The sequence below is a fragment of the Poecile atricapillus genome, chromosome 2 (genome assembly GCF_030490865.1).
Source record: "Poecile atricapillus isolate bPoeAtr1 chromosome 2, bPoeAtr1.hap1, whole genome shotgun sequence".
NCBI classification, from domain to species: Eukaryota; Metazoa; Chordata; class Aves; order Passeriformes; family Paridae; genus Poecile; species Poecile atricapillus.
The window spans coordinates 34,138,804-34,153,435 of record NC_081250.1 but is presented as its reverse complement, the minus strand read 5'-3'; the positions used below and the strand labels follow the sequence as shown (position 1 = coordinate 34,153,435).

At 39.7% G+C, this 14,632-nt stretch overlaps 1 protein-coding gene across 1 annotated transcript in view; it reads left to right on the top strand.

Moving 5' to 3' along the window:
• HIBADH (3-hydroxyisobutyrate dehydrogenase) overlaps window positions 1-13,068 on the top strand; it is an 86,450-nt gene extending 73,382 nt beyond the window's left edge. Inside the window, exons 7-8 of the mRNA XM_058833096.1 lie at window positions 3,842-3,998; window positions 12,085-13,068. Coding sequence (XP_058689079.1) covers window positions 3,842-3,998; window positions 12,085-12,243 — 316 coding nt within the window. The 3' untranslated portion in view covers window positions 12,244-13,068. The remainder of the gene's footprint in view (window positions 1-3,841; window positions 3,999-12,084) is intronic.
• The last annotated feature ends 1,564 nt before the right edge of the window (window positions 13,069-14,632 follow it).

Genomic DNA, 14,632 nt, shown 5'->3' with positions numbered 1-14,632 from the left:
GTTCAACTGAGCCCTAAGCTCCAGTGAAACAATTTCTAATACTAGCAAAATAAAGCTCAGAAATGAAATATTGCCAATACCTGGTTTGTGTTTAGGTCAGATGGAAGTTTCTGCCTGACAGACAGTTTGCAATCCCATCAGAAACTGCCTGCAAAGACTCAAGGAAGGGCTTATGTGGTGGCACAAGACAGGACAAGGTTGCTGAATGTGTTTGGGATATAAGGGACCAGGAGAGCTTCCAACTTGTACTTCCAATAGCAGAGAAAATTATGAGGAGGGACTGCAATGCCACCCAAATTTATACCAAAAGCTGCAAATACAGCTCCTTCCTAAACAATTTTACTCTATTGATTTGCGCCCACTTGGTTTTTTAGATAAATAAAGTGAAAAGACGGTAAAAGAACATTTTCCTCTTGTGCTGAGTTTAAACATAGTCTCAGTCTCTAGATCTGGTTTCTGTGAGCACCCCTGAGCTATGGATGTAAGACACAAACAGAAATGAGAGTTGACAGAGTAGAGAGGAGTATGTGCAACAGGCTGAGGAATAATTGGCCTGGCACACATCCCCACTGCAAAGTTTAAAAAGAGTACCTTGAAAAAGAACTCCAGGGTGTGGTTCTGCTGTCTTTGGCATGGGACTATAGCTAAATCTCATGAAGGTTTGTAATGATGCTGGAGACCACTTACCTTGTTTCAAACACCAATGGCAAAGTCATTTTTAACTGCAGTAGAAGGGTAAGGTTCTGCTTGAATATTTGCACCTTTATACAGTGTTTATCCAAAGCACCTTGAGATGGGAAACTCTCAAGGGTTCAGCTACTTCAGTTGTTACACCTTAAAATGAGACCAGGATATATCTTTCTTGTGAAACACTATTTCAATTTTTGTGTCTGTTCCAGACTGTACTTTTGGAGGAGTGTATGAAAAATTCAGGCTGAGGCTTTATTAGAGCTCAGCAAAACCTGAGTTTTGAGCAGTGACGTGAAGGGATCCTATTTTAACCTTTTTTATTTTAGTACGTGCATCTATTGCTTAGTTTCTGCTGTTCACTTCATTAGGAATGTTATTGAAGAAGCATTGATTTGAGGGAGCAATTGTTTTTGTTCTATTATAGGTACAGTTAATACATGAGCTTCTTTTCTGCTTATAAGGGAGAAGAACATTTTGGTAATTGTAAATTCACACGCACATGCACAAGCTCTTGCCACGTCCAATGGCAAGTTGTTATGGGGACTGGCAGACTGTCATCATTTTGATAGCTTGAGCAGTATATCTCCTGAACAGCAATGGAGCTCTTATGCAGAGAGTATCGTATGTTCCCAGCCAATTTACAGGGAAACAGCAATAACATTTTATCATGGTTGAGAGCCCAGTAGCTGCTTCCTATTAAACTTGCCCTTTCAGATACCTGTCTTGGATTAATTTGTTGATTTCAAATGGAAACTCAGTCTTCTCCACTGAAGCATGACTTTCTAGGATAGACTCTTGCTGAATGACAATTACTGTATATTCTGGCTGGTTTCAGACCATTACAAGCTTTGGGCACAGTGGAAGACAGAGGACTTCTTCAGTAACTGATTTTAATATATGTCTAATTTTAACTGTCAGTTATATATGCACCAGTGGATGAATCTTCAGAAAGATGAAATGCAAAGCACTTCTAACTTGCTCTTATTAATGATACACTTGCTGCAAAAGAGAAAAAAAAAAAAAATAGGTTCAGGTCTCCTGAAGAGAAGCTGCATGGTGTTTAAGAGCAATGAATTTTGAAGAATCAAGGATACAAACTGACACTATCTTCCTTTTTCTTTTCCAGGAGCAAAAATATGTCAGATCTAGTGCAAGACAGTATTTTTGATATCTGTATAATACATGCATATCTTTTAAAGTGTACTTTCACAGAGAGGTAGTTGGAACACTGTAAAACCCTTTGGGAGGGTTATATGTGTTTTGAAATAATAAGCTCTGTCTTGCAGTATACTCACAGCTGTAATTGCAGGCCTCTCCATGCAGCTGGATATGCCACAAGCAGGCACTACATTGGTAAAAATTCTGATCTGGATGTAACAATGATAAGGAAACAGACAAGTCAAGAGATTTGTCTGGGGGAAAACAAAGCAACCTCTGTGTATTTGAAAGCTCGAGCTTTGAATGCTCCCAGTGTGGGGTTTGTTTTTTTTTTATTTCTACAATTAAAGCCATTATTCAGAGTGGCTCTTGATGAAGACTTTTATGGTGAGGACTTCGATGCACTATACACAATAAAAATGTAATTCAAATACTGTGAAAACATATTGGTGCTGGAAAATACAATTTATATTTTAAAATAAATTATCATTATAAGCATTCAGTTGAATCAGAGGGTTGGAAAAAAAATGGGAGGAGCATAAAGCTTGATCCCATTTAGGCCAGCAGAGACTCTCCATTGAATTCCAGGGGCTGCTGCAGTAAATCGTAAATAAAAGTGCACAGCAGTACTGCTAAAAAGCTGTCTGAAATACAGAAAATGATCTTGCTTTGCATTAGGAAGGCAGAATTGCAGGGCACAGTGCCACTGTAGGAGCAGGAGCCATGCTGTAGGGCCTACTGTCTTAAACGTAGTTTTTCAGATCCATTTAGAATGCCTACTGGAATAGATAAACATGCATTTTAGCAACTGTTCCATAGGTAATGAGCTTTTCTCATCTACACGTTAAAATCTTGAGTGCTACAGTGTCTGGAAGCACTTCTAGGCTACATTGTTAGGCTATGGGGATCTGCAAAAGTCTGTGATGTGAGAACTTACATAAAAAACAATAAAATTTATTTAAATAAATTTTGTAGAAGGTTGTGATATATCCCCTTTAAAATGTCCTTTTCTCATCTTGCATTGTTACTGAAGATAGTTCCCTTGCCTTCTCTTTTGTCCTGTGTGTAGCTGAACATTTGTACAGTGCTATATAAACTGCTGCTGCTTGTCCTTGGTATTAATGCAATTGATGTAAAATTACACTTGCAACTTATTATCAGCATAAATGTGAATTCATAAGAGGGTTAATTTCTTATAATATCGAAGAATTTTCAGGGTCTGCACTGAGCAGCAGTTTATGCCATCATCTCCATGGTAGAACAAATGACGTTTCTACTTGGACAAGCTTTGTTTTATCGGGATCAGTAACCTTATCAGCAGCTGACCCAGAACTATAATATATGTTTGTGGATAGATAACATATGTCACAGTGAAATGCAGACTTGCCTCATAAGCAGGAGCATATAATGAAGATTTAATAATAGCAAAGACAAGAATGCACGGATGTATACGACAGTAATGGTTTTTTGAAAAGTGCAGCATTTTTATTCACATTATTAGAGCAGAATCAATTGTGTTACCTTGTTTATTTCAGAAATGCACTAGTGTTCACATACAAATGCATCACACAACAATTTTCATGTTGACACACTTGCTTGTGTATTTTTTGCTTTGTTCAGAGCATATTTTGATATGAGGAAAAAGTGTGTGACCTAGTAGGTAGCAGAACAGAGAATGAGTTTTAGTAACTGAAGTACAAGGTAACTATTATTCTCAGAGAACTTTTAATTTGCTTGCACTTTCCAAATTGCTAGGTGAAGAGGATTTGCTTAGTGCAAAAGGAAAAAAGCTTTGAAAACCTACTGCTTAAAGGGTGGATTGATGCTCTTTAATTTAAGAAACAGCATCCCTGCCCCCAATATCAATACTCTGTCATTTTTCATGACTTATAATAAAGGGAGAGGAATGATGGTAGGGCCCTAAGATATAAAACAAGTCACCCATGTCTTGTGCATTTTGACATTAACACTTCTCTTCTTTGACCTTTGACAGATTAGGCCTTGACCCGAAGCTGCTGGCCAAAATCCTAAATATGAGCTCAGGTCGCTGTTGGTCAAGCGATACATACAACCCTGTTCCTGGAGTGATGGAAGGAGTACCCTCAGCTAACAATTACCAAGGTGGCTTTGGAACAACGCTCATGGCTAAGGTACATAACACTTCCCTGTCCAGTATGTGCAGTTGCTTCTTTCTGGGCTTCTAGCAAATGGTCTTCTCAGTGAAAATTTATGATTACAAGATTATGTATAGGTATGAATAGAGGGGAACTGAGCTCTTCCTGTAGCTCTGAATTAATGAGTTGTTTAGAGGGCTTTTCCTTAGTCTCCAGCTTCTTTCTAGCCTGTTACTGTTACTGCTGAGCCACTCAGTGAGATTATATGCATAATATTTTTATATTCTGCTTTGATAAAGGAGTCTCAATGGACTTGGGGGTATAGTGAGCATTCAACAAGCTGCTTAGGTGTTTCTTGCTTCACTGCTCTAGGATTTAGGAGCCTAAATTCAAGAGAGAATTCAGGGAAATCCAAGTGACTTAATTAAGTGCTGATAGTGGCATAAGCATCTCAGATTTTGGGCCCAATCTCTTCCAGATACTTTTAACTGCTACTGGACATGCTCTCTAGCAAGCCCTTCCTTGCTAAGCCAATTGCTTGTGTGCTTGTCCTTCTGCCTAAGGCCAGCTGGGATGTAGAAAGTAACCCACACCACCACAGGCTGATCTCTTGTAGGTTTCTGCACCATTCTGTGAGCTCTCCTGAATTGTCTTAGCTGGTGACAGAAGAAGGGCTGCTCATGAGTAATTACCTAGCAATCTAAATTGCTTGTCCACAAAGTGGGAGATCTGGGGTTTAGGTCCTTCTCAGCAGTAGGAAGTTGAAAACCTACTGTTGTCCCGTCCTGGGAGAATGCGATTATTGCCCTGCTCTTGGTTTTTCTGGGAAAAGTGCTGTCCTGAGTTACTCTGTGGTCAGGAAAGCAAAGTTTTTAGAGGCTAAAGGAAAGTAGGCAAGGAGGTCAGAGCTCTGCATCCCGCTGTTAGGACACAGTTGGAGGAAGGAGATACAGAACTCTGACTCTTGAACTACTTCTGCACTGAGCACAATGATTGCCTAAGGTGAACTATAAAGTCAGCTCTGGAAGAGATGTCTCATCTAAGTGCAGGAAATAATTTCACACTGAATATCTGTTTCATGGAGACACTGTCCTGAGGGAGGCATTTGAGTTCATACAGGATAGGTTTTATGCATACCAGTTTATTGAGTGTTCCGAACTGGTTAGGCATTTTGTCCATTTTCAGCTCTTCCATGTAAGTGGAAATGTGGCACTTAAAACTAAAACAGCATTCTAAAAGCTGGTGAACAAACTCAGATATTACCATGCAAATCTCCAAAGTGCTGGAGCTCCTATATATAATACCTGCTTATTGATACTGTTCAGTCATTTTGCAGTTGATTTAGGACAATTGGTACATTTGCAAACTCAATGAAATTAACCAACTTCTCTTCAGAGCGGGTCCAGAGTGTTTTGCATATGGTAGCACCACAAAAACTTTGCTAATGCTGCATGGCTCGCAACCCCTCAATGGCTGCTACATTTTGTGTTTATGGATCAATGACCAGGAACATTCATTTCTTTGAGGAATGTGTTAAAATATTGAAAAGCATTGGTTTTTACATTGTGTTCAAGTTACTGAACATCAGGGACAATATAGTGTTGGTTAAATTACAGATTTATAAAAAGTATTAGGTTATTGCTTGGAGTTTACCAGGCCATTAGAGATAACCAACCTGATCTTGGCCCTGCCTTAAGGCTTGTTGCCATGTTGTGTGTTTTCAGAATCTCTTCTGCCTGTTGTGCCATGTTTCACACTGCAGTCTCTATTCTCATGATTGATAGCTCTCAATCTTGTCCAGAATAGCCTTATAGTATAAATGCAATAGGGGCTCATATTTTCTTTCCTCCCTTTTAAGTTTCTTTCTAAAGGGTTGTTTTTTTTCCCTTTGGTCTGCTTCTAAGAGGGAAAATGCCCTGAAAGATCTTTCTTTAATTGAAGGAATAGCAGTCTGGTTTGTGCCTGTTGAAACTGCCAGCTTTTGGTTAGAAAGCATCAATGATAACCAAGAGAGAGTTCCTCAGAAAGATTTGTAATTGCTGTTCACTCTTCTGACTTGCCTCTCCTGACAGTCCAGAAGACTGCCTTCTTTAGGTTAGAATCCTCAGTAAGAAGGAAAGACATTAAATTCCTTTCATGCCTCTTGAACTATGCTCTGTTATTCTATATAGGTGGAAGATTTCTTAAATAAGTAGCCAAAACAGCTGATTACGTTCAAGCTATTCTTTGGTGCAGTGATGGCCCCTTCTAAGACACAGCTTTTTAGTTTGTGGAAAGGCTTTTGCTACTATCCATTTCATCCTGATGTGTGGTAAACTATGCAGCTTGTGAATTGTTTGAGATGGGGACTTTTTGCAAGGGAAATGCAGAGCATGATTTTGCCACTTAAGAAGTAAAAAAGAGTGTATTCAAAAGAGAAAACCTTTGAAAACCCTGAGGTTGAGGAGAAAATATTCTGCAGTGAAAGTATTTAGGAGTGCCTCAATAACAGTCACTAAACACAGTTACTAAACTTCAAGTTCCTGCTCATATATGAGAGATGGTGGAAGTCAATGGCTTTCTTAAAGAAATTTTGTCAGCAAAATCTCTCCAAAAAAGCCAGAAGTGTTTGGGTCAGAAAAGTTTGCCAGACAGTTCTGAGAAGTTTGGTCTTGAAATTTGATACTGAAACATGCAATTTAGTCAACTTAATGTGAAAACTGCTGTAAAGATTTTGCATTTTAAAAAATCTAGTTTAGTTTACCACACCATGTTTGTGTCCAGGGCATTGGCAGGCCAGAAGTTCCATCTTCCATTGACAGCACAGCTGCTAATTAAATGTCAGCTTTGGATCCTGAGAAGAGCTAGATTTATATCATACTCCTCATGAGTCATGTCAAGACAGCCTTTGAGCTATATTCCAAATGGCAGTTTCATTTACATCAACTGCAAAATAAATGTAAGGAACCAGGTAATTCCAAAGTGGAAGCAACTTGTGAAAGAGAATCTGTTTCCCAATTCTAAGCTGAGGAAGTGTTAGAATACTCAGTGCACTGAGACATCTGGAAGATGCTGTCAGTTCCAAAGAGTATGAGAGAAACCATAAACTATGCTTTCATTTCTACTTTTCCAAATAAGTCAACAAAGGGAAATTCCTTTCATAGCTGTTTCGTACTATTTCACTTGAAGAATCTTCGGCCTCAAGTGAAGAGGTGCAAAATACTTTACAGTCTGAAGCTAAAGATAAGCTTTACTTATATTTTCTTGGGTTTTTTCCTTCAAAGCTCTACTATATAGAATGGAGTTTTTAAAAAGAGAAGCAACCTTCCTGCACTTCAGTCAAAAGTCCTTGTCCATTTGACTGTTAAAATGTTATTAAATGTTTCAACCATCTTGGACCCAGACTTTCCTTACTGAAGTGAACAGAGCTACATTATTACCTTGGTTTAGGAATGCTATTCCCCAATTTAGTACTCCCACAAAAAAAAATCCTGTGAGATGCTCCCATTCCCCTCTAGTTAGAGACACAAGAGGGAGAGGTCATGGGTTGAGGTAAGAGCAATTTACAGGAAGCAGACATGAGATAAGAACACAAACAGTGACAGCAACAATGCTAATAACAAAAGAGAGGATGGTTTAAATGCGAAATGCTCACCAAGCCCAGGACAATGAAAAACAAAGGTGGACAGACCAACCCACTACACTTTTCCACAACCAGAAGCGAGCATGCAGAAGGGAAGCCAGAGAGAGTGTTCCTTTCCCCACTCCAGCAATGACATGGGATGGTACCAAATAATATTGAAGTTTTGGCCATGCCATGCCCACATGGTGCAAGGCTCTACCCCCTCACAGCTACTGTGAAAAATTAACCCTGTCCCTTGCCAAAGCCAGGACATTTTTGAAATTGTATTTGTGCTAGCAGTCCATTCGAAAATTTCAGGGACTGTTTCTGTGAATGTCCCTTCAGAGAGAAATAGATCAATCACCACAACCAATACTAATACCAAGTACTTTTACTAGTTTGAAATTAGATGAGTTTGCCATTCTAATATTCCATTACATGAGTTAAGCTTTCTTGAGTAAAACGAATACTATGGGTACTGATTTCACAAAGAGGGTTTATATATGTCATGAAATATCTTACAGGCTAAAGTAAGTGTTCCTAGATTTGTCAGCTCATCAGTCTTTCAACAGAAAAGAAGTGATCTGCCCTGATGCAGATGAAAACTATTTTGGATCCTGTGACATCTGATATGTATGTTTTTCCCGTTTTCCTGGAGCTTGAAGTCATTCGAGGGCAATAGGAAAAGTAACTATAATTCTGATTTGTATCAGAATGACCTTTACAGAGCCGATTTACAGATCGAAGTGACATTTAGAGAGTAGAGTAAGATCTTGAATTTCCTTGTGCTAATTCAAATCCAGACACACAGAAAGTAAAGACCTGTCTTGTAAGTCATCCCTGAGAAGTCAAAGGTGCTCTTAGCTCTTAGCATTAGCTCTTAGCACTCAGTTCTTCTATATCAAGGATGGGGACCATCTGTCAGAGTAGGGGAAGAGCGACTTCACTTACAGGCTTGCAGAGCTGTGGGGAAGAAAGCTTTAAGCTGAAGTTTCTGGGGGAGGGGGAACTTGTATTCATCCTGCCAGTTTGATGTCAGTAGCAGCAATAGCTGTCCAGAGCCTGGAGATGGATTGCAGGTCCAGCATGAGAGCACCTGAAGAGCAGCACAAAGGAATTACAGCCATTCCAGCCAGTTAGTTGGCTTCATCAGGGCCCAGTTTAAATGACCCTATGCAAATGCTGTGTGTGCATGCCTGCAGGGCTGTGACCATACTGGCATCACAGAGACATGGTGGGATGACTCCTCTGACTGGGGTATTGGAGTGGAAGGATCCAGGCTCTATATCAGTGACCAGCTGGAGTGCATGGAGCTTCACCTGGGGATGGAGGAGGAGCTGACTGAGAGTTTATGGGTCAGGATTAAAGGGAGATTAGGGACAGCTGACTTTATAGTGGAGACCTACAGCCCATCTGACCTGAAGACTAAGCAGATGAGACAAATAAAGACAAGTAAGATCCATCTCACATCCACAAGCCTTGGTCCTCATGGGGGACTTCAACCACACTGATATATGCTGGAGGGGCAGCACAGCAGGGCATAAATAATCTAGGAAGATCTTGGAATGTGTTGGTAAGAATCTCCTTCTCCAAAAATACAGGAGCCAACAAGAAGAGCTTGATATGTTGGATCTTGTTCACATCAGCAAGGAGGGGCAGGTGGGAATGTGAATCTCAAGAGCATCCTTGGCTGCAGTGACCATGAAGTGATGTAGTTTAAGGTCCTTAGGGCAGCAAGGAAGATGCACAGCTAGCTCACTACCCTGGACTTCAGGAGGGCCAGCTTTGGCTTCTGCAAGAATCTGATTAGTACAATACCATGGTAAGGCCCTGGAGGGAAGAGTGGCACAAGAGAGCAGGTTAACATTCAAGGATCACCTCCTCCAAGCTCAGGAGCAATGCATCCCAACAAGGAGGAAATCAGGCAAAACCATCAGGAAGCCTGTGCTGATGAACAAGGAGTTCCTGGACAAATTTAGTCACAAAAAGGAAGCCTACAGAGATTGGAAGCAAGGACAGGTACCTGTGAGGTATACAGACAAATTTTCCAAGCTGCCAGGAGTCAGGTTAGGAAAGCTGAAGCCCTGATAAAATTAAACTTGACCAGATACTTCAAAGGCAACAAGAAAAGCTTCTGTAGGCACAGGATCTTATATAGGGTTAGGACTTGGTTGCCCAGAATTTCGAGAAGGCTGAAATACTCCAAGACTGTGACAGATGTGAGAGATGGGCCTTTGCAAACCTCATTAATTTCAACCAGGTGTAAGGTGCTGTGCTTGGATTGGAGCAATCCCACGCGCAAATACAGGCTGGACACAGAATGGATTGAGGGCAGTCCTGGGGGGAGAGACTTGGGGATGTGAGTGGACCAGAGGCTCAGTGTGACCTGGCAACGTGTGCTGGTAGCCCAGAAATCCAGTCACATCCTGGGATGCATCAAAAGCAGTGTGACCATCAGAAAGGTGATTCTTCCCCTCTTCTTTTGTGAGACCCCACATGGAGTGCTGTATCCTGGTCTGGGGCTCCCTGTTGCTAAAGAACACCAAATGATTCACACAACCACTCTTGGTGTCAGAACAAAAACCCATCACTTTATTCTCTGACTCCAGTATTTATAGATTCTCGACAATGACCAGGGATTGGATAATTAAGTTACCACCTTCCCAAGCACACTGGTCATGTGAAACATCCATCAAAAGACGTTTCTTAGAAGGAATGTGATAAACAGCTTATGTTTACAGGACTTTCATGGGAAAGTAACTAAAACTATGAAAACATTATCAGAAAGCTTAATTTTCAGGGCGACAGCTCCCAACATAAGAAGGCCATGGACCTGCTGGAGTGAGTGCAGAGGAGAGTGGTGAAGATTGTCAGAGGGCTGGGTCATCTCTCCTATAAAGACAGGCTGAGAGAGTTGGGGTTGTTCATCCTGGAGAAGTGAAGGCTCTGGCAAGACCTTCTAGCACCTTCCAAGACTTATAGGAAGACACCTGGAGTGGGACTTTTGGAAATGTAGTGACAGGATAAGGTCTAATAGCTTCAAACTGAAAAAGAGTAGATTTAGATTAGATATTAGGAAGAAATTGTTTCTATGAGGGTGATGTGGCACTGGCACAGGTTGCTCAGAGAAGTTGTGGATGCTCCATCCCTGGAAGTGCTCAAGGTCAGGTTGGATGGAACTTGGAGCAGCCTGGTCAAGTGGAAGATGTCCCTTCCCATAGTTGGGGGCTTGGAATTAGATGATCTTTATGGTCCCTTCCAACCCAAACCACTGAAAAACAGGAAAAAATCAGTCACGAAGCAGATTCTATAAACCACCATTGTTCTGAATGGACAGGAAATCTGCGCATTTCCTAGTAACACTTGAGAGGTTCTTTTTCAACTTTCTTGAAACATGGACCCCAAATATTGATTTCATTAACAAGACCTTAAAGGCAACCTTCAGTGTAGGCGTTACTTTCCTACTTAGTCAAGAGATCTTTTCATCTTTTTCCAGGCCCTTGTTTGTGCTTCCTTCTTTGGGTTGTTTCATGTCTGATCCAGCTTAGACTTCAAGACATCCTCCAGCCTAGCTGGCAGCTGACTATATCTGGCTGACTGTGGTTAGTCATAGTACCTGGTACTCACCTTTGGGTTCTGTCGTATTTATTTTGGATTATAACTGTAGTTGACCAAGGGGGACACATCTCATAATTGTCCTCTTTGAACCTTCTCTCCCTTCTGTTGACCCAAATACAGTATTTAAAAACAAAGTGGAACTATTCTTTAATGCCTCTATTAAAGCAAGTTATTAAAGAAAAAGTCAGTCAAGAAGAATTTTGAGTTGTAGCAGACCCAGGACTGCCCTCTAAGCAATTGTCTAATACCTCCTTCCAATTAGGCAGCAAACCAGTTATATTCACTAAGTGGGCTATGACTCTCATTTTGCTATTAACTGTTTACATTATAGTAAATAAATGTTTGCTAAGTGGCTTCCATTTTCTTGTTCTTGAAATTTCTTCTGCCTGATTTTTAACCTATTTATACTAATAAAGAATTCCTCTTGCCAAAAGAACTAAATTATGCTCTTAGTGTCTATGTGAAATGTTTCAGTGGATAGCCAGGGAGATTTTCTTACTGGATACGACATACTCGTATATGAGAAAAATATGGAGAAAAATAGTCTGGGTGTTGCTACCAGTGATCTAGAGTCTTAAAATCTAGTGCTACTAGTGATAAGTCTTAAAATTCCTCCTGTTCTTAAGGTGGTGCCTGTCTGGCAAAGTTTGAGATTTTTCTGTTGAATAACATTGAATTACTGTTTTAAAAAATAAAAACTACACAAAACCTGCATCTTCCAGGTCTGAAATGTTAAGGCTGCAGTATTGTACTTGTAGAGTTCTTGATACAGTGGAAGCCAAATAACCTATAATATGTACATGGCTGTTTATGTCCTTATTGTTTCTCCCCTGACTTTTTCTCTTTTTCTCTCCTTCCATTCTTCCTCTCTGCCCTCTTCCTCCCTCTTCTTGCCCCCCACAGGATCTTGGCTTGGCCCAGATTTCTGCCACCAACACGAAGACACCAGTTCCTTTGGGCTCCCAGGCACATCAGATCTACAGGATGATGTGTGCCAAAGGCTATGCCCTGAAAGACTTCTCAGCTGTGTTCCAGTTTTTACGTGAGGAGGAAAACTTGTGAGCTGTCCTTTGGAAATGGACACAATAACAAACCACATTTTTTTTATCCGTATAGCTCATTTGGGAAGTTTGTGGTTTAATCAAGTACTGTGCATCCTGCTCCCATACAGATTAATCATCTTTGGCTGTCCAGATCACAACAAACTCCAGTTTCTTTATAATTCTTGAAAAAACAAGCCGCAGGGAAGGGATTGTTTGGCAATTAGCCAACATCAAGGTTTTTTTTAAGAACCATCAAAGTTTTTTTTCACTAGATGCAATAAATAAATATTTTTTTTATGAAACACTTAACTGTTCACATATAAAATAACTTACGTTATGGCTACAAACTTAGTTGAATCATGAATAATAATAGAATGTTTTATTGCAATTTTATCATATATAGAGATCTATTAAAATTTAAAATTAATACCTTATGGAAAAAGGGAATATATGTTCAATGAGAAAACCCATCTTGAGATGGATTTTTTTTGGTTTTGGACCTACTAGCCTTGAATTGATCAGAAGTTAATTTTTCCTGGGATTCAGGTTGCAGATTAAGTTTATAGGCACGTGTTGTAAGTGGAAAGCTGTTACACCTTGTTTACCTGATAGACTTAGGTCGAATAATATAGAATTTGTGTCCCTCTTGTAAAGCTCCATAACTGTATTTTGCTAACCCAATTTTATATTTTATTGTATTCTGTCATGCATTTTCAGAACTCAAGATCAGCACTTACCAGAAGTTCTAATAAAGTGTACATTTGTTTTAGGTAACTACTAAAGTATTTTAAATCTAAACAAACCCCATTATTTTGAAAAGAAATAAAACCTATACTAGTAAATACTTGCTGCACGATTATTTGCTTTTTGTTTTGGTCCAGTCTTGTACACACAGTATTAACCAAAACTTATACTAAGTGGTCTTATTCTTTAATTTGCTGTGTTTTCTACAGATCATCTTGCAACCCTAAGCCTTTCAAAAGCTCTTGTTGTGAAATGCAGACAGTAATATATTGGCATAGGTATTATTTTAATCATTCATATCTCATTGGTCTTGCTAAAGTACATGTACATACTCGGCTTTACAGATGCACATGCTGATTTTACTAGAATGGCTCACATTTAAACTCTAGGCTTAATGATCAATTATGCATTACATTCCTGTTTTGGTTGTGTGATGGATCCTTTTATAGATGCACATTTGGTTATCAAAACTGTGTGCTTGAATTAGCTCAATTCTGTCAATAATCAGACAACTTGGACACTTTGTTCCAGCAAATTAGTAACATCATGCAAAAGTTGTTAAACAGTAGTAGTTGATCTCTTCTTTCAGCTTTCTTTGAAAACTTTCTTTGACATTCCAGGGGATTCAGGGATTTGGGATACATTATTGTTGTATATGAGTACAAGACTACCGAGAGCAATTGTACTTTTAAAAAAATTTTTGTCTCTCTTTTGATAACAGTATTGTTTCTACAGGATTGCATTCATTCAGAAATTAGGCACAAAACTACCTGCAGCACAAACATGCAACATGGCACCATAGTTGTAAATGTGTGCTTTGACCTTTGCTAACAAGATCACATACTACGTTTATTTCCTATAGGACTCCGGCCTCACATAATATAAAGGGTAGATCCAGTCTTGTTATGAATTTGGTGTCAAGTACTGAAGGCTGGTTTTGACAGTGGGATCCTTTTTCATTTGGATCTTTTATAATGGATGAGGTAAGGAATCGTAGGAGTGTCCTGTTAAGTTTTTATCCTCTGTATTTGGCCTGGAGATCGGTCTGGCATCGCAGCACTTACGAGAGACTCTTCCTTCTGCTGTCCATCCCAGCCTGTGGCAGTGTTTGCTATGAATGTGTTTGCTGGTAACCCTGGGTTTACCTGTAGCCTTGGGCTTGCAGGAAGCATCATCATTTCTTTTCTGAAAACTTTGCATCCACATGTATTTGGGAGTCATGAGGGAAGAGAATATGCTCAGTGAGAGAGTTTTTGAAGTTTTTAGCCTCTGAAATCATAAAGCTTCTATTAAATATGTGGAACCCTCATTGTTATTTTTATGTTCTTCTCTAAGGCTTGTAGCTTAGGCTTCCTCGTGTTCTTTTCTTCTCCCTCACAATCTCTCATGAAATTTTTAATTCTCACTCCAAAGCACAGGGTGCTCAAGTTGGAGGAAAGGCTGCCAGAATGTCATTTTGGCAAACCAAGAAAGTGTTCTGTGGTTTCCTTCTTGGAGGAGGATTGTGGCTGAAATTAAAAACAAACAAACAAACAAACAAAAAAGCCAAAACCCCAGCTTCAGGGCAGACAGCCAGCATGTAAAGTTTTAGAACAAGCAGTTAGTTTGACAAAGTCAGAAACAACTTTTAAAATACATGTTATTATAGAAAGTGCCTTGAAAAC